Source organism: Haliotis asinina, chromosome 6, assembly GCF_037392515.1.
Source record: "Haliotis asinina isolate JCU_RB_2024 chromosome 6, JCU_Hal_asi_v2, whole genome shotgun sequence".
NCBI lineage: Eukaryota > Metazoa > Mollusca > Gastropoda > Lepetellida > Haliotidae > Haliotis > Haliotis asinina.
In genome coordinates this window covers 66494510-66521229 of record NC_090285.1, presented here as the reverse complement: position 1 = coordinate 66521229, position 26720 = coordinate 66494510, and the positions used below count along the sequence as shown (strand labels likewise).

The following is a 26720-nucleotide window of genomic DNA, read 5'->3' as shown; positions in this document are numbered from 1 at the left end:
ACTAGGTATACCTGTTTTTTTTCAGAATCAGTTTTACTCTCATATCATTGCCTCCATGATCCTTGAGGACAGGCATGGAGGACTGAGATATAGCAAATCAACATTCATAGTAATACATTCAGGAACCTAATTGAAAGGTCGAACCCACTGATACATCTAGTAGCACCACACACACCAGATGGGATTCAATTCAACAGATATATTACACTTTAGACTTTACCCAGAAAGTGTAGTCCCGAATTTAACATGTGTTACAGGGTGAAATCTTTGTAAATGGCATTGTGTATTCATTGGTGACGTCGACTGTGTTGATTGGTTATGCAGGAATCGCTGACACTTGATGTAATCACCGTTTGATTACACGATGCCAATGAACGTTTTGCAGGTATTTTTAAAGACGATGGTACCGCATCCAGTTTACCATTCAATACGAAAGTGGCCTGTAACATGTGTGGACTGTGCATGGTTACCCTCATCGCGAACACCTGGTGTCATCCCAGATTTTCAGGGAACCAGTAATTCTGAGTCCCCAAAGGCAGATTATCGGCACTGGTTATTTCCTAACTTTGTCTGGCGTGTAAGGTTTGTCAACGAGGTAGTCTGATTGACGTGCGACAAGAGCTTGGATGACGTATGACCATGTAATACAATTAATAATATGTAATATAAATAGTAGACGGTTGAACGCATTACATCTGAAAGTAATTCATAATACAAAATAGAATACGTTAAATTGCATACCTACCGACGAGAAACAATACCAGCACACTGCTAATGTAATCCGATACGTATGTGCGTGCGTGCGTGCGTGCGTATTTTGTCTCCTTACAGTTAGGGATGTATTTCCAACATGTCACCATTTACAGTGTTCACCATACTTTCATAACACACTCTTATACCCGCATAATGCGTTCGGTTTTAACACTGTCAGTTGGTAGCGACAAGTGCCCACATTTGCCAAAGCCTTGCCCTCGTCCTTTGGAAAATAAACCCAGACATTCTCATTCTGTGACAATATTAATCATGACTGACAACTGTATGCTATAGAAGAATGATACCGTTATCTAAACTGTCCTTAAATGCCATTGCAAAGGACAACTGTGTAATAACAAGACAAAGGAGTTTGAGAAGCCAGGTTTCCGGAAGGGAAGCAAGTTGGATGAAATGTTGCCTGTTAATGCAAAAACAATACCAGAAAATATGTTTGATAGTTAAACGAGGAGTCTTAGTTTCTCAAGGAGGTTCTCTCCTAAAACACAGAGGCATGAAAGTATTTTGCAATCGAGACTTCTTGTTTGCCTTTAAGAGTTATCTTTATTATCACCAATACTGACTATAATGAAGTACACATCTTTATGTATGGGAACTTCTTGTTAACTAAACAGAGATACGTTGTATATCCCTACATTGTTATCACGCTGATGTCCATAAAGTGGTATTCTTCCTTACTGACCCACTGACTTCAGGAGTTGTGACCAAACAATCAATACAGAATAAAGATGTGTAGTTACGTTTGATAACTGGGTGACATTTGTGATTCTAAGATATGTTTGTTCAGTTAAATAAATTACCGTCAAATCTTAACAACTAGAACAAGATCAGATAGCAAAGAACATGGTAACACCAGTTCTCGGCGGTTCAGCCTTGTGTTTTCACAGTAGTGTCTTTAAAATGGGAGAAGGTTTTGAAGAAATAACTGCACCTTTTTGTTACGTAGCGGATTCTTAATAAAAATATGTAATGTTTAGGCATCAAATACTTGAGAGTTTTCAGTTATTTTGCGTTTGCGTCTATTTCTCAGTTTCAGCTTTTTGACAAAGCAAACAACAACTCAAGGTCACAAATCAGAAAATATACCTGTCTGTTCTACTATCTTATCTTATAACCTTCAGTGTAATCATACCTTGGTTTGACACGTATGCAGTCAAATATAAAATGAGGCACATTTTCTCTGTAACACATCACTAATTTGCTGTCATACAGTCGCTTTCTCTGTGTCGTCCACACACAATGCTTCTCCTTCTCGCTCTCGTCCCCCTCGTGGTTGGGGACTATCCCTTTAGAAATATATCTCTACCCTGGGAGGACAGAGTCAACGATCTCGTGGGTCGTCTCACCCTGGATGAAATCCAGCTACAGATGGCTCGTGGGGGAATCGTACTTAAATATGGTCCCGCCCCTGCTATACCCCGGCTGGGAATCAAACCCTACTCCTGGGAAACTGGGTGTGCTCGGGGTGATGTACGGGCGGGAGAGGCTACATCCTTTCCCCAGGTATTAGGACTTGGGGCCTCCTTTAGGTAAGACGTTAATGAGAGAGATAGTGAAGCCGGAACGTACAATATGAACGTCTGAAAATGACCATATGTGGCAGGGGTTCGTTTTTGACGCCGCTTGTCTCAAGTCAAGAAAGTAACGTCTCTTGACTAATTTTGCATTTGCCTGGATTTTATGACAAAATCATGATGATGTAATTATGAAAGAATAAATCATCATGGGATTTGATGTTAACGTTTACTGAACTATTCATCGAAAAGTGACAAGTAGCAAAGAAAGATAACTCTCTTTCATTTTCATTGATAAATTAAATGGCTAAAATGGAGATATGAAATTAACTTCAAGTTTACTTGCAGTTTGAAATTGTAAGTGGAAATGATAACCCACTGACAAGTAAGATACCATTGTTTGAAAACTGACTTGTCTCGGAAGTCTGGCGATGGGATTTTTTAACCCCAACATGGAGCATATTTTATGTTTTATCCTGACAGTAGTTCTCATTCAAGCTAGGGAGTCATATTTACATCTTTAAATATGCAAAGGGTTTCGCTTCTCCCGCAGTTCAGATCTGATATTCCGGGTGGCCCAGGCTACGGGTGAAGAAGTGAGAGCCAAGTATAACAACTACACAAAATACGGTATATATGGCGACCACAAGGGTATCAGCTGTACCAGTCCGGTGATCAATATCGCGAGAGACCCCAGGTGGGGCAGGAATGAGGTGAGAGATCCCAGATAAGTAGGGATTTGGTCTCTCTTGTCGTTAATCTCTTTCACCTGCCTTAGGATTAGGATAGATTATTTACATAGCGCACATATCCACGCAGCTTGTACATGTTCAGCTTGCTGGTATTTTGTTATGAAACCTTAAATAGTTTGACTCAGTCTTTCATCACATTTCACAGACCTATTTATTCCGTGTAAGCTAAGGTTGCTGAATAAAGCGATAATAAAATTGTTCTTATTATACATAAAAAACTAGATTCCAGTTAGCTTACACACGTGGTTTTGGATTCTCTTTATGATGATTATTGCTTTAAGAAAGTGTCATTCAACTTACGTTATTTCGGCTTCTTATGTGAAACAGTTCTTTTCTTTCAATCTGATTTATTCTTGTCTGTTGATAGAGGTACAGGCATTTCGTACTTTAATGAAACTAAATAAATATGAAAGAAAGTTCCCAATAAAACTCCCTTTTGCACTGTTGAATCAGAGGGCAGGTGTACAATGGTTGAATATTTGAAAAAGTGGAAGCATATGAAATATATTTTGTGTCTGGTTCGTTTTGGGACTGTCAGTTTTACTTGATACCAATGAATTACACTATAATATTAATACAGCCATGTTTGGACCATTGGTTGCACAATGGCTGACAAAGAGCATTGACACTTGAGTTCTAAATACATTTTTGGTTGTCAGACCAGGTGTGAGGAGACTATTCTACTACTATGTTTAATTGATAATTCATAATTTTCATTCTGTGTCCCCTATAATGAACGGATAACTCTCATGCTCGCATTGCTCAAGTGTATTGATTTACAAGGGATACCTATGTTAAAGTTTCATGCATTAAGATCTTTTAACCATACTAGTTAGTATTTAATAAGCGCATTCTTTCTAAAGAAATAGAATCAATTGATATTTCTCATGTACAAATTGGTTTATTCTTACAAACAGATTGGACGATTGAAATGAAAGCAACACTGTGAAAATGTTTCCAGTAGCATTACCTTGGTTACCAATGTTACTTTGGGTGCATTATAAGGTTTTCATGTTTCCTGATATATAAGCGAAAAGTTTCAAATGACGATTATGTGAAAAGTAACGGCACTAAAAAGAAATGTAAATAGAAACCAAAGACCATCGACCTGTCCTCATTCTACAATAACACACATAGGCTGGGGTGACTTCGCAGGGTGAACAGATTGGAAATTGCTCTACTGCAAAAGGCAACAAAGTTAATATGTCTGAGCTTACATTCCTACAGTCACGATTGTCTTTACAGGAAACATATGGAGAGGATCCATTTCTGTCAGGGACCCTTGCTGCAAACTTCGTGAAGGGGCTCCAGGGAAATGATCCCCGTTACGTCAGAGCCAACGCTGGCTGTAAACACTTCAATGTCCATGGCGGCCCTGATAATATACCTGTTTCACGCGTCTCGTTTGATGCAAAGGTAACTTGAGATCCGATGGTGTCGTCATGTACTGTTACAGTAACCTTTACGGCTTTGTGAAGCCACATAAATTCATTTTGACCTGTAATCTTTAACGGCCTACAAACCATTTGCAAACAATACATCATGGTGACACCCAGTCATGAAATCAATCTGGCATATTGAAAAGGTTGGGGGGGGGGGGGAGGGGGGGGGAGGGGTGTGTGTGATTATTTAGGTTTGATTTCACTGTTTCACCACTCAACACCTGGAACTTAGTGCTAATTACACTTCATTTCCCTAGCAGTTTTTGGGATGAGAGGAAACTGTCCAGTCGTACAAACAAGTCCTGATTGTTTGATTGTGTCGTAAAGATATATGTTGAAACAAAGCAGGTGTGAATGCATATAATGTATTTCAGCGTTTTAGCTGCCAGTTTCTCTTGTAGACCTTTGGTGGATTGTACATATATTTTTCATCAATATATGCATGTATTGTTTGTATGCAAGAGATGAAATATACACACAAATTCTCTCTCACATCATATAGTAAGCTATAAATTAGTAAGTTAGTCTATGTATAATCTGTTCGAGCTTGGGTGTATAATTATTTGCGCATAAAGAGGTGTGGTCAAAGCAAGACTTCTCATTGGTCGACGTTTGCTGTCGTCCGCCATTTATGTCAAGATCGTTTAGTTGAGGGTCAAAATCGGCTTTCAATCGACTTATAACAATACACTTGTAGGTGCCATGGGTAGTGGTCGATAGACCAATCACTCATGATTATGCTTAGATGTATTTTAATAGATTACATGGTAGCGTAGCGATCGGTAAAGCAGGTTGGTGGGGCAAGCCGAAGTGTCTTGCCTAGATATATTGTACTGTGAAGCGTTTCAAGTCGGGGGTCATCTCAGAATGTCTATAGATGTATATTTTTAAAAATGTTAAATCGTCGCAATGACACGAGGACCTGTGGTTGGGAGCGACGAACGATAGTCTTCACCGAGGAAAGCCGGTATTGGGTCTCGACGGCTAATGTCAGAGTGGGGGTGTGGCGACGATTGTGTCCTGGAAAAAGACTGATGGGGAGGTCCGAGCATAATGGTGTTCGGTGCTAGTCTACTAAGAGCTCTTAATCATAAAGTATGGCTTTCTAGAATACTGGTCCTGGTGGATGGTGTAACATCTGCCTTCTACTTTGATCAAGCGGTGAGACCCTTTTGGTCGTCATGGAAACCAGCAGTACAACGCCCATACTGTTATAGCAACTTTATCCGTCAACACTATATACAGACTCTCCAATGGCCTGACTTCAGTCCAGACTTAAACGCGACAGAACACTTGTGGGAAGAGATTCAGAGGAGGGTCAATGATGTGCGACCAAGGCCGACAACTGCAGCTGAACATTCTCTCAGGTGTATCACCGAGTCTGGGTGCAAGTTTCTGCGGCCTTCATCAGCCGTCTCATCCACTCCATGTACAGATTATGCAACCCTGTTGTCAACGCCCAAGGAAGCCATAAACGTTACTGACTTTCGAATCGCACTGTCTCTCCACCTGTCGTCATTTTGACTTGTTATTGTCTTTAAGTATTGATGATCAAACGTGTCAATTTTCAAATCGTTCAGACAGTTATTATGTTATTTACATCTGATTACCAATTTCAAAAAGAGAGTGACGTTTTTTGCTGTTCAAGTGGCTCTCAATGTGGGAAACTGCCAATTACCTGCCCTATGAACGCGTTACTCGCTGTGAGGAGTTTATTAATTTGTCCCATATATGCGGCTCCCGGCCTTAATAAGTTAATACATATCTATTGGTAAAAGCAATAGTAGCACCACACTTAATTGTTTTACAGGTGTCTGAAAGAGACTGGCGCACTACCTTTCTCCCAGCGTTCCGCACCTGTGTCAAGGCTGGTACCTACAACCTCATGTGCAGCTACAATAGGTTGTGTGCTAACGTATAATCTACGTCTTCTGGAGATTTGTGTAAACGAAATCATAACACCTAGATGATAAATCATGCCACAAGTGTGGAACACAAAGAACAAAGTGATAGTGTGAATGAATCTTGTTAGCGAGAAAACGAACGAAAACGCTTTAGACACATTGCAGACAAACTATTTCTTGCTTTTGGTAACAGTGGCGTTTCCATGTATTTTCCGCTTATGTGTATCCCTTATATTCAAGAATCAACGGGGTTCCAGCATGTGCCAACAAGAAGCTTTTGACGGATATTCTGAGAACTGAATGGGGTTTCAAGGGGTATATAATAAGTGATGCAGGTGCCATTGAGAACATCATCTCTCAACACCACTACTTCAACAACAGCGTTGACACCGTTGCAGCATCTGTGAAAGCTGGGTGCAACCTTGAACTGTCAGCATACTTTATTAATCCGGTGTTCATGTCGCTTGGTACGAATATATCGATTTATTTTAGAGTATACGGTGGAGAGACGCTTTTTCGCTAAGCTTACTGCGGCACTAAGAAATCGAAAACACCACTTGGCATGATCGTCATCCATGCCCGAAGTGCATAGTTGATGTAGAGAAGTATTTTATACATCATAGCACTGAAACGTCCGGCAGTCGACTTGGAAACATAATTGTACCTTTCCGCATCGTAGCACTGAAGAATTACCACAACGGAATCCCGCAAAGTTTTTAACTGTTTAAGATACATATATATATAAGCAAAAAGAATCAACCTGAATTTAGTGCTCATATTTACCACAAGTCTCGTAATGTTCGACTTTTGGGGTTGTAAAAAGAGAGGAAGAACCAATGTCAGAAATTTCTTTTATTCTATGTGCTTGTTGCTTGCCCCAATGCAAGTCGCAGCCGGCAAATGTACTTAAACTAACGGGATCGGGTGGTCAGGCTCGCTGACTTGGTTGACACATTTCATCGATTCCCAACTGCGCAGATCGATGCTCATGCTGTTGATCGCTGGGTTGTCTGGTCCACACTCGATTATTTACAGTCCGCCGCCATATAGCTGGAATATTGCTGAGGGTGGCGTAAAACAAAACTCACTCATTCACTACATGCAATTCCACCTCGCTTACTCAGCCTAAAGTTTAACTATTAAAATGCAGAACCATAAAACCTGCGAAATAAGCTACGCTTCCATGACATTATTGTGTGTTTTTTGTGACAGTTGATGCTGTTAAACAAGGCAAGCTCACTGAAGACGAGGTCAGGACAAGTGTGAAGACGTTGTTCAATGTGAGAATGAGGCTGGGAGAGTTTGATCCACCGGAAATGAATCAATACACCAGACTAAACCTTTCAATAGTTCAGGGTGAGGCTCACAGGAACTTGTCCGTGGAAGCAGCATTGAAGACGTTTGTATTGCTGAAAAATGAAAACAACGCCCTTCCCTTAAAACCATCGGACTACAAGGATGTGGCGGTACGTGTGTGTCATATTCCCTTACAGGGTTGAATGTAATAGTGCGTTGTTTACCTGTAATATCGGCAAGGGATGTGTATTCACATAACCACAACATGAATAAAGTGATTTCTTTTCAAACAGATTGTGGGACCAATGGCCAACAATGCTCAAGCACTGTTCGGAAACTATGCGGCTGACATGGATCCTAAATACACCACCACCCCTCTACAAGGTGTACAGTCTATCTGGGCTACAGTTAAGTATGGAGCTGGCTGCACGGACACCAAATGTACGCAGTATGACCGGCAGGAAGTCCAAACAGCAGCAAAAGGCAGTAATCTGGTATTTGTGTGTCTTGGGACAGGTGAGTGTAATCTATTTTAATTGGATATTATTCTATGATTTCATTGTGGCGTCGTTTGTTATTTATTGATGAAAGAAATAGACTGCTTATTCCAAAATGTTCAATCACTATGTCATCCGATTCAAATGAACACTATGCGTTTGAAGCAGGGGATGCCGGGGTGTGGTGTTCTTAGTTTTATATTTTGTCAAAATGGACTTCAGATAAAGGGGAATCCTATGAATAGTGTGTGCATTGTCCATCGCTGATCATGTTGATGTTGAGACTACGTTTCTGTCAGGTACTGAGATAGAGTCTGAAAACAACGACAGGGCCAACCTGGACCTTCCTGGACAACAGCTGCAGCTGCTGCAGGATGCTGTCAACGCCGGTCAGGGTACGTGAAGGCACATTTAATAATCACCATGGGATTCTTTCAGCCACTCTTGACTGCTCATTTATAAGTCACGTCTATAGAAGGCGTTCTTTAGAAACACAAGAACAATCAATGTAACAGCAGCAACGGCTACTACTATCATGTCCAATAAATATTCATCCTTCGTCTTTTCTTTCTGAAGGTGCGAAGGTCATCCTTCTTCTCTTCAATTCTGGGCCACTCAACGTCACATGGTCTGTAGAGAGTCCACAGGTTAACGCCATCATGGAACTATTTCTCCCAGCACAAGCAACAGGCGAGGCTTTGCGAAGAGTTCTTTTAGCTGAAGGACCCAACTCAGTTCCGGCTGGCAGACTTCCGATCACGTGGCCAAGGTATATAGACACGGTGAGTATATGTATTTGATTTCACACCTTTCATGGTTATTGCGTACTAACTTTGAGCATCGAACGAGTCTGTGTGGTTTATTGATGTGACATTATGGTAGACATGTGAAAGGACAAGGTGAAAGGTCACAGTGGTCCGTTCAGCATCTACGTCCGTCCCGCGATTGTCTGATTGTGTTCAAATAATGTAGATTTCGTGTTTAATTATAAAACGTTTAAACATCATTGCTAATAGAGTTTTTTCGTGCCCGAATGAATGACGGTATTTGAGTGATAGTGCCATTGTACTATTGTGTCATAATCAGTCTAGGGTATGTTGTACCAAGAATGATGTTGAAGGTTTTGTTATTTGTATCGCTATCAGTCTCATCATCAAAATCTTTCTTGCGTATAAAGGTTGCAGGCACATACGTACATGGATATGCCGATTCTAAACAGGTATGAAGGCGTGAACGAAAAGTGGGAACAATTTCTTAAAAGTGTATAGCACTTACGTGTCCACCTGCACAGATTATCTTAGATCCCCAGTGTATGCGTAATAGAGTTTTCAGTTATCTTTTCTCTAAGGATATGTCATATCAACTTACAGATTCTTGCAGGCAAAACTCCACCCCGAAGTATGTCATGATCCGGCGATTAGGTATTTTGTATGGGCAATAAGATGTTAACCATACGCTTCCAATGACATGGAACACTCATGTCGTGGCTTTGTTGTATGTGAATCTACCAAGGCAATATCTGGAATATTGACCTGCAAAGAATTATGGTCATGGATACTTGACTATCTTCACCAGCAGTGTCACACTTGGCGTTCATATACTGACTCTCTATCTTTATTCTTTCACAAGGTGCCTGACATGACCAACTACTCCATGGTTCAACGCACTTACCGCTACGCCACGTATCCAGTTCTCTTCCCCTTTGGCTATGGTCTGTCTTACACCAGCTTCTTCTACAACATTTTGGAGTACAACAGTGAGGTGACAGCAGGGGCCGACTTGAATGGTTCTGTGTCTCTTACAAATCAAGGATCCTTCGATGCCGATGAGGTATGTACTTGTACCATTGTAAATGGGCTATGTAATTGTTAGATAATTAAAAGATTAACACGTCTTGCATCTATTAAACACGGTGTAGGAACAATGTCAATCACGAGTGAGTGAGTGAGCGAGTATGATTTGGGCAATGTTGAAGCAATAGGAAGGTACACCAGAAATTGGGAAACCGAACCCGGGTCATCACCATAACGAGCTAACGCTTTGGAAATTAGAATACGCCAAAGCTCCCTGTGAATCACAAGTATCAGAATGATATTTGTTCCACAGAAAAATGACCGATCATTTCTTCATTTCAGGTTATCCAGGTGTACATATCCTGGTCTAACGCCACGGTGACAGTACCACAGCGTCAGCTGGTGGCCTTTGGGAGAGTGTTTGCACCAAGGGGTGTACAAACAAAATGGGACTTTACCATTTCAGCTGAAACCATGGCTGTGTGGACTGATCAAGATGGATGGGTTGTTGAACCAGGTAGGCTGATTACGCAGATACCAAATCATTGTTTTTGGATAGTAGAACGTATCGAGACTTGGTAGGGGAATCCGTTGGTTAATGTTATAAATACAGTCAGAGTGAATGTTATCTTTTAGTCCTGTATTAACTAATGTATGTCCTGAGACGCAGTAAATGGGTCTTGGAAAGCAATGACCAAAACTGTGAAAGAGGACTTTTGCATCCATTGCAAAATATCAGACTACCCTCTTTAATGCCAGTAATAAGTAAACATGATTGGTAATAATGGGCTTGTTAGTGTATGACAACTACGTGTGATTTTTCTGTTGGCTTTTTCAGGTGGTATTTCATTATGGGCAGGAGGTCAGCAGCCCAACATGAGTCCAGCTGTGAAGTCCAATGTCCTTGCAGGCCAGTTTAAAGTCGTTGGGAAAAGGGTTCTTGGTCGATATTAATAAAAAAAGTAATGCTAGCTTTCTACACTTGTTATTTTCTATGTATACAGTTTTTTTCTGATTAATTTTAGTGGACACTGGATGAAAATTGCCAATATAAAAAATGTCATCTTAAACCTTCTAATTCAACGAACATCTCATATCTTTTCCACCGTTACCCTTGAGGACAGTGTTACGGTTAAGATTGCCATTAAGATTGCCGTGACAATGTATAAGAAATCCTCTCAGAACCAACAAAATATAACACTGAGAAGTCTGATATTTCCAATAATTTTGGATCAACAGAAAGCAAGATACAAACGATTCACAAGAGATATTTCATGTACAATACAACTGAGTTAAATCTAAAGTAATGGTTCACAAATATAATGTCAACTCACCGAAGTCTTGACGTGTGAGTGAGAAACAGTTATGCAGAATATAACACAGCGAGCGGTCAGGCAGCGGTTAGTTAGCTCAAGCGTTGATGGAGATGCAGATATACTCAAGTAAATCTGTGTGTATCCGTATCGAGAACACGGCAACCAGCCCTATATATATTCATTCATTGATTCCGGAATGTTGGAGCTCACACGACCATCGCCATCAACGTAGAATTCTCTACGCCATCCACCCGGAACTCTAGAGCATTTCCCTAAAGGCCTTCAACCAAAATACGAAACGTACTGAACCGTTATGATACGAAATCTGACCCATAATAATTTTCATTCAAAACAATAAACGTTGTGACCCAATAATAATTATTACTTAGTTAATAATACAATTTACTGAAAATACACTCTCGTAACAACAGACACGGAGGACTGAGATATGATAAACATTCATAATATACATCTGGGATTCGAAAGGACTAATTAAAAGGTCGAACCCACACACCGCGAACGGGATTCAACTCAACAAACACACTACAATCTAGTGGTTTGAAATCTGGTGGTTTGGAAAAAACTAATATTCTCATTCTGTGATAAAGTTAATCATGTCTGACAACTGTATGCTATAGAAGAATGATGCTGTGATGTGATGTCATTAAATGCCATTACAAAGGACAACTGTGTAATCACACGACAAAGGAGTTTGGAAAGCCAGATTTTCGGTGGAGAAGTAATTTGGATGAAATGTTGCCTGCTAATGTAAAAACAAAACCAGAAAATATGTTTGAGAGTTAAAGGAGAAGTATTCGTTACTCCAGGAGTTTCTCGCCTAAAGCACAGAGACATAAAAGTGTTTTGCAATTGAACCTTTAAGAGTTATCTTTATTATGACCAATACTGACTGTAACGAAGTACACATCTTTATGTATGGGAACTTCTTGTTGCCTGAACAGAGCTAGATTGTAGTATCACGCTGATGTCCATAAAGTGGTATTCCTCCTTACCGACCAAACAATCAACACAGAATGAAAGATGTGTAATTTATGTTTGATAACTGGGTGAACTGTTTGCCCACTTAAAAATAACTTTTTAATAGTATTTGTATTCCCGATCTGCACGTTGTACATATTTCAATTCATGTTGACACTTTCACATATAGCATATCATTATATTCAAATCGTGTGTGTATGTTACACACTAAATTGCACAGAATACACGTATTACACTTTCTCATGGCGAGTCCTGCGGAGTTCTAAAGAAGGAAAGTTTACATGACATGATGCATTTTATACTATAAACGTCTACACATTTACAAAGGTCATGGGTCATTTATTAAATAGCTGATATATAACAGGACATACTCCACATTGTATTATTGAAACGTCGGGTTATATACATTTCCAAGTGCATATATATGTTTATATGTACATTAGTATTGTTAGCAAGATACATTGGGATCCATGATGTTTGAAGAGTATATAGAGGGAGGACGAGAAGGTTTATAATTACGATAGTCTTGGATTTTAAAAGCCGGGATATTTTGTGGCCTTATGATACTTTAGGATTTCTCACTGGTAATATTATATTGAAAATTTGGCTTCATATTGCTTAAACTTATTTCCTATAATGTATCCTTAACAATAAGGAGGATCACATTTATTGGATTATTGAAAGCGTAATATTCCCTTCAGATAATATGTCAAGAAACCCGGATACTTCCTTCCATATGTGTATATGGACATTGACACAATAAATGTATTATTGTTTCAGCAACGGATTCATAGAGAGAATCAACCATTTTCATTAAACGTAATTTGTGTTTAGTCATTAAAAAATATTATGAATAATTTTAAAATGAAACCGTATTAGCCATACATTGTCTGTGGATCTATATGTCATTAAATAAATAGCTTCAGAGTATCCAAAATTTGCAAACTTTATGCATAACAACTTCTTTCTTGAACCGTTGTCAAGCAGGAATGTAACCTACAGTGGTGGTATATATACTGAGAATAACAAAGAAAGCAAGATAACAAGGTAATTAACACAATAGGGTATGCACTGAGGTGATGAAGCCGGTGGATATTCAATGGGGAAAGAAGTAGAAGTCAGAGATGTACAAAGGGAGGGGGTAACAAGGCAGAGATGTGTACACAACTGATTGGACTTGGTGGAGGAGTGCATCAAAAGCTGATGGTGTGTAATATCCTTGATCTTGGTTGATGGTAGGCTTTTGGCGTTTGATCTGAATGGCTCCGGTGAGTTTGCGTTCCTTTTGGATGTTGGCTAGAATGGTGATGTCAGTCAGTTAATGTGGTGACTGGGGTTAGATTGGATGTGGTCAGAGATCTGCTGTCGAACTTGGTGACGGAGGTCTGGTGTTCTTTCACACGGGTGTTAATGGGCCGGGATGTTTCTCCTATATAACTCTGTCTACAACCACAGTTTATTTTGTAAATCACACGTTTTGGGTTGGGTTTTTGTTCCGTTAGCAAGGAGAAGGTTGCTTAGGTTGGAGGATGAAGAAAACGTGGTATCGATGCCAGATTGTTGTTTTTGGAGTTGGCTGATTTGGTGTGATGGTTTACAAATGTACGGAATAGTGATCTTGATGGGGGTTGACTCAGGTTTAGGTCCTTTGGAGGCAGGTGACAGCAATGGTTCTGTGGACTATTTGGGCTGGATAGTTGTTGAATTATGCAGACTTGTTGAGCATATATTCTTTACTCTTCTATTTTGGAGTAGATATGATGCCAGTCTTACCTTTGGGAGAATGATCAGAGCTGCACTTGATGTACTGATCCGTATGGGTGGGTCTTCTGCACACAGTGGTCTGGAGATGGCTAGAGGCGGTTCGGGATACAAGGACATCTAGGAAGGGTAGTTGGTTGTTCTGCTCAGTCTCCATCGTAAATTTGATGAGGGGATGCTGGTTGTTTAGATGGATGAGCACCAACAGGCTGGTTTGACAGGAGATGTTTGTAGCGCTTTAGTGGTATTCACAATAGTGGACTTGGCTCAGGCCCTAATCCAGTTCCACTTATGCGTATACTACTAGTGGTGCATGCAAATTTGCTTAAAATTGGTCTTTGAAATATTGATTTTAAAGTCAGCATGGGGTCGATCTGGAAAGGGTTAAAATGTCCAACTTTCCTCTGAGCGGGAGCACTGTTGGCGGGTGAGTTGCAGTGTCTCTGGGCCCGATGTACAACTGGCTGACTACATTAAGCCTGCAAGATTGATAAAATCATGACGAAAACTAGTATCACACAGTGGGCGATGTGTAAGGGACTATGTGGTGAGGGGCGATCATCAACTCTTCTCTGACGAACGCCCTCAGCGGCCCGTCTTCAAGTAGTACAAGTTCGGTTCACCATCTTTGATGTCAACCAGGTAAACAAAACGTATGTTTTGATGGACCGTACTGGATCAGTAGCACGTTTTCTGCCTTCTCCCGCGTATTTAATAGGCTGGTCAGGGCACACTTGTAGGTTTTGCATCTCACCCTGTCGTGCAGGAGACATAACAGTTTGGCTTGGTGAATGCGATTTGGCATCGAAATGTTGAATTTCTTCTCGGGATGTACCAAAGCGTCGGTAGGTAGATTTGCAAGATGGTTTGTTCTTTTTTTTGGCTTTGGCTTTCTCTTCCGAGACTCGAGTTGCTTTGACGGGCTTTGGGATGGCATCTGCACATTTCCAGTACCCTGCGGGCTGTAATAAAGTTTCTCAATGAATAGATGTACGTCTGTGTGCGTGAGCATTGAATTATTCGATTGAGTGAGTTTTTATTCCAGCCTGTCACCCAGCACAACCTGGTAAAACGTCCTTAGAGCAGCTCGAAGATGAGCGGCACGCAAAATACGAGCACTGAGCTGATCTGGTATTGCTTTGGTACCATCAGTGCCCTGGCACATGTTATCCATGCATTCTTTCTCCGTTCTCCAGTACGTAACAATCTCTTCGTGTAACAATAAAACATGTCGCTGTCGTCGATGCTAAGCACCTCATTCCTGCTGTTAATGGTGGTTTTCTTGACAATGGCACAAAATATTCCCCATGAATTTGTGCTTCTCGTTATCGAAAGTCAAAGCAATGTTGAATGCCAGCTGAACCATGCCAGGAATGGTGACGTCGCACGAGCAGCTTTTGCTTTTGATTGTGAAAAATATTACAACGTGCACCAGCCTCTGTTTGATGATGCCGACGGCATTGATGGACACCTCATTCATGGATGATGCCATAAGCAGCGAACTCCTGAAAATGACTGTAAAATAACAAAGACCCAGACTCTTGGTACATACGATACCGAAGGTTTTCTTAGAGACTCCCCCATACGAGAGTGGGTTAGACTTACGGTGGCGTACACGCCATTGAAATCAACATTGTCGTATTTATGTACATCCAGGAACAATCCCCACCAACCTCGATGGAGTCAAGGTTATTCAAATAAATTAGACCCGTCATTACATTACATGTTTTTTCCGAACATTTTCATTTTATTAGCTTAAAGTATATTCGCCAACGATTGACGGAAGACCAATTCAATATCATAAGAGAGTATATACGCACAGAATGGGACCCGCTTGTGGACGACGTGGCGAAAACACTGGACACCATAGACCGGTTTCTTTTGTGACAGTTATGTGAAATCAAACAGCAAATTGAAGAAGACTGGGACGTGCATAGAGCGTTGTGCTCTTGAACTAGATGAATACCACAGAATGAACCAAGTCTCGTAAAAGCACCGTCTGCAGTGAAGACGAGAAAAAAGTTCATAGAACAAGAGAGGCAACAGGCACGACAAGCCTTTCTCACAATAACCAAGCAAATTATTATTGGGAAAGATTCTCAATAAATTTTACGTGGACATCAACATAATATAGCCAGCCAGACCGAGGCAACGGTACAAGAATCTGTACCGAAAAGTCACACTCTCGTATTAAAAAAGTTGTTATCCATAAAGTTTGTCAATTTCGTACTTCCAAGCTTCTAAAATGTCACTGATAGGAGTTCAGAGTATCATCCCATTTAATTTAGTCAGCAGGGTTGGCTTGTCACTGTGGCAATAAAGTATTACAAAAGTCTTTGCCCCTTTTTGTCTTATATACGTGACAGACACATTTCCCCTCTATCTGTATGCTATTGTTGAACCATAGAGACTGGCAAAGAATATGTGAGATTTCCTTTACTTCCGAAAAGAATTTCTTAAGGTACTGCCACCATGTCTATAATACGTCTCTCCAAAATACTTGGCATAATATGGTTACCTACATATTCTGCATCAGCATAGCGTGGTTTAAAGCTATATGGTATGCATGCGTTGGTGACAGACACACATATAAAATTTTCAGTGATCAGCTTTTTGATCCACATTATCAATAATATGTACAATGATAGCGAGTGAAGTGCTCATAGTATATGGTTACGCCATCAAGTAATACAGATCAAACCATATTGGCAGTGCAGTATACAGTGATCATAGAAATTGTGATGATAGTGAATGAAGCGTCCATAAACTCCCTTTAAATAATTTTGTCTTCACACACTGCAATAAGCTTGTCTTTTCAGGAGACATTTCATAATATACATAAATAAATGTTCACACACAGAGCTGTCTCTCATTACTTTCACAAAATTTGTGAAGATTACTACTTATGCTAATGCTTGGCAAAAACTTATTTATTTATGTAAGTAACATAGAATTATAAGGTGAGCTTCATCCTCAACACATTAAGCATTTTTTCCAAAAATACATATCCATCATTAAACATTCAAGTCAAACATTAACAATAATATATACAATGAAAGCGAGTGGAGTGCTCCTAGTATATGGTTATAGCATCAAGTAATACAGATCAAACCATATTGGCAGTACAGTTTACAGTGATCATTGAGATCTGATGATAGTAAATGAAGCGCTCATAAATTCCCTTTAAATAATTTTGTCTTTACACACTGAGATAGGCTTGTCTTTTCAGGAGACATTTCATGATGTACAAGGATAAATGTTCACACACAGAGCTATCTTTCATTACTTTTACAAATTTGTCAACATTGCAAAGGCTACTTGTGCTAATGCTTGGCAAAAACTTATTTCTCAAATTATTATACAAGTGACAAGAAGTTGTAAAGTGAACTTCGTCCTCAACGACCATAACATTCAGATTATCATAACAATATTTACAAACTCTCTCTTCTCTCAAAATTCCTCCCCATCGCCCTGTCTCAACTGCTAGTTTGTGGTTACCACATCTAAATCTGCTAAGAGCAATTCGTAAACTTCTACTTTTAATATCATACAAATACCTTTCAGGCTCTAACAGCGATTTAATGAGGGAGTAATTTCTGAGTTTACTGGTTTCACTCACAGACAGTGCCCATGTTTGCCTCCAACAATCCTGCAGCCTTTCTTTGACATTTCTAAGGAAAAGATAGGAATCTCCAACACCTTGCTCCAACCATACAACTCCAAAACCTAACATATTCAATAGATGTTTAATTCTTGAGGCCCATGTGGGTCTTCCAGCCACATCCAACTGATGCAACATCAAGTAACAAGCCTTGGGACATCTGTTGCTGGGCATATACAAGATCTTAAGCCAGTATTTAATGGAGTTGAACATAGTGGTGACATGTAATGGATACCTTCCCAGCTCCCCATACAAGGCTGCTGCTGGGGTGTTAGAGTTAACATAGAGAAGTTTCCTGAGAAACTTACATTGAACATTTTCTATCGCCTTTACGCTTTCAAAACCCCAGACACTTGAGGCATAGCACAAGATTGGAGAAACCATCCTGTCAAATAAAAACAGAGATTCTTTAATGTTAATCCTTGCCCTTTTTAAAAAAGCCGAACAAGACGTAAAGTGCCTTTTCTCCTTGTAGTGCTAGGGTATTCCTTGCTAAGCCCCATGAGAGTTTAGGGGTAAAAAACACACCAAGATACTTATAAGCTGACACTGTTTCTAATGGCGAACCATTATAGCACCACTGTTCCTTTGTTGTCACTACACCACCCCTTCTAAACACAGTAACCTTGGTCTTATGCAAGTTTACCTTCATCCCATATTGACTACAAAATCTACTTAGGGTGTCTATTTGATGCTGCAGTCTTCTAACGGAGTCTCCAACACTGGCAATGTCATCTGCAAACATTAACAAAGAGATGTTATCTGCCTGCTCATTTACAAATATACCCTTGCAGTCATCAAGTCTATAAGTATCTACTAGCTCATTCATAAAAAGAGTGAATAAAAGGGGACTGATCATACACCCCTGTCTGGTGCCCACCGTGCAATCAAAGTACTCAGACAGTGAAAACTTATTAACGACCACACATGACTTAAGCTGGCTGTACATAGATGAGATAACTGTGAAAAATTTACCTTTCACACCTCGCTGTAATAAAACATATTTCATGAGGTGATGCTGAACGCTATCGAAAGCCTTTGAAAAGTCTATGAATAAACAATAGCAGCGTCCTCTTGACTTAGACAAATATTTCTGAATGAGTGATTGCAGAATAAATATATTGTCAACAGTGCTATAACCATGTCTGTAGCCAGCTTGTTCCTCGTACAGCTTCGCTTCATTCTCACACCAGTTAACAAGTCTGTTATTCAATATTTTGGTAAAGGCTTTTCCTATAACCGACAACAAGGAGATTCCCCTATAATTATTCGGTTCTGCTTTTTCTCCCTTCTTATGGATAGGGAATATTATTGCTTCTGCCCATTGTGATGGGTACACGCCGACATCTAGTATCTTATTAAACAACATGTGGATATATGGCATAAGTACATGACAAACACCTTTCAAATGTTCATTCAAAATTCCATCGGGACCCGGGGCCTTTCCATTTGGCAGATTATAAATCACTGAACAGATTTCCTCAACAGTCACAGTTTTGTCTAACTCTCGAACACTTTCAGTATTAGCACTAAAGTCTGAGTGCTCCTCATCATGCTCATAATCACTGACAAATTTATGTACATAATCACTAAAGTCTGTGTCAGTTTCAAAATTATTGCTGTTGAGTAAAGCTGAAAAATGTTCATACCACTCATCAGGTGTGACTGATTCACTGCCCGACTTTCCTTGTCTGTTATAACGTTTAATGTATTTCCACAAGTCCTGTGTAGTCACACCTCCCTTACTAAACACTTCCATCACCTCCGCTTTGTCCACATTGTTATATCTATCCTTCTTTCCTTTGCATGCATTCTTAAACATGTTTCTAGAAAGTGTATAATTATCTAAATCAATGTCAGAACCAGATATTCTAAACTTGTCTAAACACTTATTTTTCTCACTTTTGAGAATCTCACATTCCTGATCCCACCATGGGGGCTGTCTAAGTGACTTTCTCTCGCCCCTTGTGCCTGGTTTCATACCACATGTAATAGCGCACTCACAGATAACACTGCACAAATTATTAACAGCAGCATCAGTGTCATTATTTTCGAGATTATTCACAAATGCCTCATGCACTTTACTTAATTCACTACCAATGGAGTCAATGTAGGACTGGCTCAAGTGAGGTTTCCAGGTGAGTCTGTTCCATGATCTAAGTTGTTGACCAGTGCTGTATGAAGACACCTGTGAGGCTATGGCGAGAGTACATGTTAGTGGCAGGTGATCAGACTCTGCAATAGCCAGTCACACTCTTGCCAGTGTGTGAAATAAAAGTGAAGTTACCACACTTGTCTCCTCCTGATCTACCGTTGAGCATGTGAAGACCCATAACCCGGCACGGGGAGAGGAGTGACCTACCAAAAGAGTTCACCACATTGTCCTTCGATACCCTTCTAATATCAAACCAGTCAGTTTCATACTCAGCATCTATATAAGTAATGTCATCATCTATTATAAACTCCTGCTCATGTCCAACTCTAGCATTTAGATCACCTATTACAGCTATCTGAGTATTGTCACCATATTCAGCCTTAATAGACTCCAGTTGGCTCCTCAGAATCTCAATCCCATTTACCTCATCTACAGTTTTATAGAAAGTCGAGTTTTCTGGAGGAATATAGATAAAGCACAGCACTGTTTTCACGCCAAACATTGTGCAAAATATTACAACGTGCACCAGCCTCTGTTTGATGATGCCGACGGCATTGATGGACACCTCATTCATGGATGATGCCATAAGCAGCGAACTCCTGAAAATGACTGTAAAATAACAAAGACCCAGACTCTTGGTACATACGATACCGAAGGTTTCTCCCCCATACGAGAGTGGGTTAGACTTACGGTGGCGTACACGCCATTGAAATCAACATTGTCGTATTTATGTACATCCAGGAACAATCCCCACCACCAACCTCGATGGAGTCAAGGTTATTCAAATAAATTAGACCCGTCATTACATTACATGTTTTTTCCGAACATTTTCATTTTATTAGCTTAAAGTATATTCGCCAACGATTGACGGAAGACCAATTCAATATCATAAGAGAGTATATACGCACAGAATGGGACCCGCTTGTGGACGACGTGGCGAAAACACTGGACACCATAGACCGGTTTCTTTTGTGACAGTTATGTGAAATCAAACAGCAAATTGAAGAAGACTGGGACGTGCATAGAGCGTTGTGCTCTTGAACTAGATGAATACCACAGAATGAACCAAGTCTCGTAAAAGCACCGTCTGCAGTGAAGACGAGAAAAAAGTTCATAGAACAAGAGAGGCAACAGGCACGACAAGCCTTTCTCACAATAACCAAGCAAATTATTATTGGGAAAGATTCTCAATAAATATTACGTGGACATCAACATAATATAGCCAGCCAGACCGAGGCAACGGTACAAGAATCTGTACCGAAACGTCACACTCTCGTATTAAAAAAGTTGTTATCCATAAAGTTTGTCAATTTCGTACTTCCAAGCTTCTAAAATGTCACTGGAGGAGTTCAGAGTATCGTCCCATTTAATTTAGTCAGCAGGGTTGGTTTGTCACTGTGGTAATAAAGTATTACAAAATTCTTTGCCCCTTTTTGTCTTATATTCGTGACAGACACATTTCCCCTCTATCTGTATGCTATTGTTGAACCATAGAGACTGGCAAAGAATATGTGAGATTTCCTTTACTTCCGAAAAGAATTTCTTAAGGTACTGCCACCATGTCTATAATACGTCTCTCCAAAATAAGTTTGAAATACTTGGCATAATATGGTTACCTACATATTCTGCATCAGCATAACGTGGTTTAAAGCTATATGGTATGCATGCGTTGGTGACAGACACACATATAAAATTTTCAGTGATCAGCCTTTTGATCCACATTAATTTTTGGGCATTTGTGGTAATTCTTATGATAGCTACACTATCCTTGGGTTTTTTTTCCTTTTTTCCTTTCCCTCACAAAAATAAAACATGCATATGTTTTTGTATTATATGGTCATGTGGGTTAGGGATTGATGTAAATAAATGATTTAGTTTTGGTAAAAGCAAGGGTTTCAAGATAGTATTTCTGCCCATCGGTGCCATGTATCTCAAGGACAAGAGATTCGTTTCCGTATAGAATTACCAAATTTGCCTTTGTAGTTAAGGTCTATCATATCATCTAACCCATCAACATCTATTCCTAACAGTCTGAAATTTGAAGTCCGGTCCAAATTCCATTCTTTGCACACCTTGAACCTAGATCTTTTCTTGCGTCCGAGTCATATCAGATCCGTGTTTTCTTTGGAAACCTTTACACCTGTTCCCTGTGTTGACCTTTACACCTGAAAATCTTGCGAAGAATGATAATGTGTTTAAAACTGCATAGAGTCTTGATTCTGATCCATCAAAGGTTATTGTAGTGTCATCAGCAAACTGGGCAAGAAGACTTTGGACATTACCAACCTTTATTCCCTTGATTTTTTATTTATTATTATTAATAAAGCTAACACATGGAAAGTACATATACGGTGATATCGGGTCTCCATGACGACAACCCATGTTTATCTTTGAATAGTCACTTCCAAATCCATTCAGTATTACGCTAGATTCAATATCATGAAAAGGCGTGTACGCATTTTTGTAAGCTTGGTCCCAAATTAAAAAGCTTCAAAACATTTTGCATAAAATTTCTATCAAATGAGTCTAAGGCCTCTTTGGAATCAAAAAGTAGCAACAGACCGGTAATTTGATATGAGTCTGTATAGTCCATAATGTCATATACGAGTATATTGTCTAGTGATTTCCCAATATAGCATCAGATATTTTCAGATATTTTTTCTTTTATTTCCCTTTGGCAAACATGTATTAAGTCCTTGTTTTGGCGATACACAGAGAGACAGACATGTTTATTGCATAATTCAACGAATTTAAATCTACTTATTTAAATCGTTCCCAAAGAATTTAAGAAGTTCACTTCACTATACATCGGGGCCTGCACTTATATTATTTTTCACTTTCTTACTTTTGACTTGTGATATCCTCCAAATCATGTTTTACTTCATTTATTCATTTCGTTATTTCTGAATTTTTGTCCTCTAGACCAGTATCTAATTCAATTTCTAAATCTCTTTATTTGTTTCAAAAGTTTTTTCCCTATTTATAATTTGGTGGGTTTTTTCAGCAGATGAATGATATATGGTTATACCTCTTATTTCAAGCAATAACATTTCCCATGATAATTCATCATTGAAACTATATTTCTATATTTTCCACTTCTTCGTTGTTTACCTCATACTGCTGTAAAGTATTTTACGGTACGTTTTACACGTTCCACATATTATTCATCATAAAGTAATGAATTGTTGAACTCCCAGAAGCCCGTTTCTCTTGTTATATCTAAAAAAATCGTTACTGAAGTTACTGAGTGATCAGACACTTGGGAATATATCTGATTGCACGACACATTGCATAAGATTATGTGAAACTAGAAAAAGGTCAAGTCTGAAGTCTAGACTGTTTAAGTGGGCTTGTTTGTCTCCAGGTGAAACGTGTGTTATATGGGTTTGATTCTCTGCATGGATCTTTCAAGTCAAGTACATTCATAGTGTTGAGGTATTCTTTTCTAGTTTTTGGATCATTTACAAGCTTGTAATCATAAGTATCAAAGTTACTGTGTAATATTATATTCCAATCTCCGCATATTATATATCTATTTCTGTCTTCTGATTCTAGAGTATCTGACAGTTTCGATAAAATCTTGATTTGGTCCATATATGTTGATTATTGTATACAGACTATCATTTACATTTACTCTCAGTAATATACAGTTTCCATTTTCTTTATGAATTTGTTGATGAATGTTTCTGAATTCAAAAAGTCATCAATATCCCACGCAATGGCAAACTAATCTTCGTGAGTATGTCTTATTGTTATAAGTGTGTCTAACTGTTATAAGTATGTCCAATGTTTTGGTGTGTATATGGCCAAGTGTAAGGACAACATTGAAAGTTTTTGAAGTTCTGCTGCAGAAAGGACCACTACCGGAAAAGAGTACTGCCACCAATTTCAGTCAAAGTCAAACATTGTTGCCATGGAAATACAAAAAAAGTATTTTATTCAGAATTCATAAACTACCAAAATGCACCAGAACTATCCATGTGCCAAGTTTGGTGAAGACACCAAATTCGGTCAAAGTCGAAATTGTTGCCAAAGAAACACAAAAGTACTTTACACAGAATTCCAAAACTAGTATATGGCTCTCGCACAACACCAGATCTATCTATGTGCCAGTTTCCGTGAAGAAATAGGGAACGGTTTTGTATTTATGTGTTGTTCTGGAAACGAGCACAAAATCAAAGTCTAACTTCTTGATATTGTAACGCAAAATAATTATCTTATTCAAAATTACAGCGCTATCAGAAGGCACTATTACACCACCAGACCAATGTATGTCGACTTTGGTGAAGAAATAGTGAGTTCTGGAGTTCTGCTACGGAAAAGATAATGTGCACGGGTGGACAAATGCACGCACGTATACACGGACGGAGCGAAATTTAATACCCTCGCAAAACGCGTTGCGGGGGATAGAACGTTCGTCTTGCATTCCTCTTAAAATGACTGAAATAACATTCATGGTATCACCATTGTTGGTTAATTAATTGTTCCTGCTCACCAGAAAAGTAAACATCCTGGGGACAAATTAAGTTAGCCCTATTTGGCCTCATAAATGGGATACCTTTTTTTTCTGTTACACGCATTGCTTAGACCTCAGCAGTTAAGAGATAACACTTTCAACTTTTCTTTGTTTACATCATGATTCATTGTCCAGTGTTTTTAGAATTTTGTTTCACAACATTTTCTAGACTAATATTTTTACATTTCTTTTGTGACAGCAAAGCATTTGAAAATATGTGTGGTACAAACAAAACCAAAATGCAAAAAAGATAATGAACTAAATAAAAAGTGTGTACCCACGTACAGTTTTGATATCATAACAAATTACCTACGTCCGGAGGCTTGCTCCCCACTTATGTATTAGGTATTAGGTTGAAAAGTATCCGTTCCTTGAAAACGGATATAATACCTATATTCAGATATCAGTTGTATAAAGCAGGGATCTGGGTAAGGAAACAAAGTACGGATTAGATATATATTATAGTGATTGTTTTCACCCCAAGGCCCGTTTGAAAATTTCAGGAACTACTACGGAGAAGCGATACATCTTTATGAATTCGATTTAATTTTTGGCGTTACAATGAGGTTTAATAGTGTACATTTTGTAGAAACTAAAGGTGATTAAATGTTTGAATTACTCATTTGGTTCACATAAACTCGAATGCTTCAGAACCTCCATAAAATGCCTGTGAAATGAAAATGTCGACAACATAATCACACTCCTAAGTTACTTACACATACGAGGGTGCTCACTTGCATTTCATATTAAAGAAATATGTAGATATATGGATCACATAAACATCATTCCTTTCAAATATTACGTCCATCATTCATAATCATGAGTTTTACATACAAACAAAAATGGCACCAGGGACGTGCTCCTTGCATATCGTAACTGAGAAATGTGTAAAGATTTGGTAGACAAAGCATGGTTCTTTACAAACATCTATTACAATGTCAATGTATTAAAAGTCGATCATATATAATCAAGAGTTTCCATACAAACACAGAAGGCAATGAGGTTTCATTCCCTATTCCCTTTATCCCCTATTGATATTATGAATATTTGGTTCACATACACTTAATTCTTTTCAAACATCTATAAAATCTCAGTGAGGTGTCCATGTCGATAGCAATGTGATCATTCATACTCATGAATTATTTGCCAACTCAAAATGTCACTACTGTGGTGTTTCTTTGCATTCCTTATTTGAGGACCCGTGAAGGTCCCGGGGTAGAATAGGCCTGCAGCAACCCATGCTTGCCATAAAAGGCGACTATGCTTGTCGTAAGAGGCGACTAACGGGATCGGGTGGTCAGGCTCGCTGACTTGGTTGACAAATGTCATCGGTTCCCAGTTGGGCAGATCGATACTCATGTTGTTGGTCACTGGATTATCTGGTCCAGACTCGATTATTCACAGACCGCCCGCATATAGCTGGAATATTGGTGAGTGCGTCGTAAAACTAAACTCACTCACTCTTATTTGAGAGATAAATAGATTTGGTTCACGTAAGCATCTACACAGCCATATAATATCCATGAGAAGCAATGCCATAATTCTTTTGAAAACATCTGTGCAATGTCAATAAACAGTTTGGTTTGTGCGGGCAATAATTATGTCGATTTTCCATACTCATGCGTTGTTCATACAAACATATGGGTACTCCCTCTCATTCCACAATAAAAAGTATACTCTTAAAAAAAGTACTTTCAATGTACGATTGTCGAAACTGGGAGATATATAGGATTGAATCAATGTTGATACAACAATAATGAATGTTTTGAGAATGCATCACCACATGGATTTCATTCAAAGCAAAGATGTTCGCTCAGTTATCCCCTCTTGTTAGGTGACTGGAGTATAACATGAAAATTTCAGGTTTACAATTTTCAGCCAGTAGTGTGTGATATGACCCTGCACAGATGCAAGAAAATTATCGGAAAAATGGTCTACAGTGATTTATCGACCTGCCTGAAAAACGTCAAGATTCATAATGCACCTTTAGGAGGCCGAGTGTGTTTCAAGTATTACCGACATAGCTTCCGATAGGGGCCAAACTGCCGATATCACTGCAGTTGTCTCGCGAGTGAGCTGCGCTTGTTTACATTTCAGATGCAGTTCCTTCAATTACTGAGGGGGGCCTGGGGAACGTCCCTAAAATGTCAGTGAAACCTTTATGTCGACAGATACTGAGTCCATCCTTTGAATTCATAAGCCGTTCATTTCCATATGAACGAAGTAGTAATAGTGTGCTTACTTGTAATTCCTTTTGAAAAAATGGAACACTTTCCTCAGTTGCGTTGAAACGTTGCGTTGCGTTCCTTCAGTTGCGTTCTGTTTGCTCGCTGAGTCGCACAA

At 39.3% G+C, this 26720-nt stretch overlaps 1 protein-coding gene across 1 annotated transcript; it reads left to right on the top strand.

The window, feature by feature from the left end:
* The first annotated feature begins 1911 nt into the window (after positions 1–1911).
* On the top strand, positions 1912–10946 carry LOC137287041 (uncharacterized). The gene is made up of 12 exons (XM_067819151.1): positions 1912–2300; positions 2839–2998; positions 4283–4453; positions 6290–6381; positions 6624–6850; positions 7596–7849; positions 7973–8195; positions 8476–8571; positions 8753–8958; positions 9806–10006; positions 10312–10486; positions 10808–10946. The coding sequence occupies exons 1-12, from the start codon at positions 2011–2013 to the stop codon at positions 10921–10923; spliced, it is 2211 nt and encodes a 736-aa protein (XP_067675252.1). The 5' UTR covers positions 1912–2010; the 3' UTR covers positions 10924–10946.
* The last annotated feature ends 15774 nt before the right edge of the window (positions 10947–26720 follow it).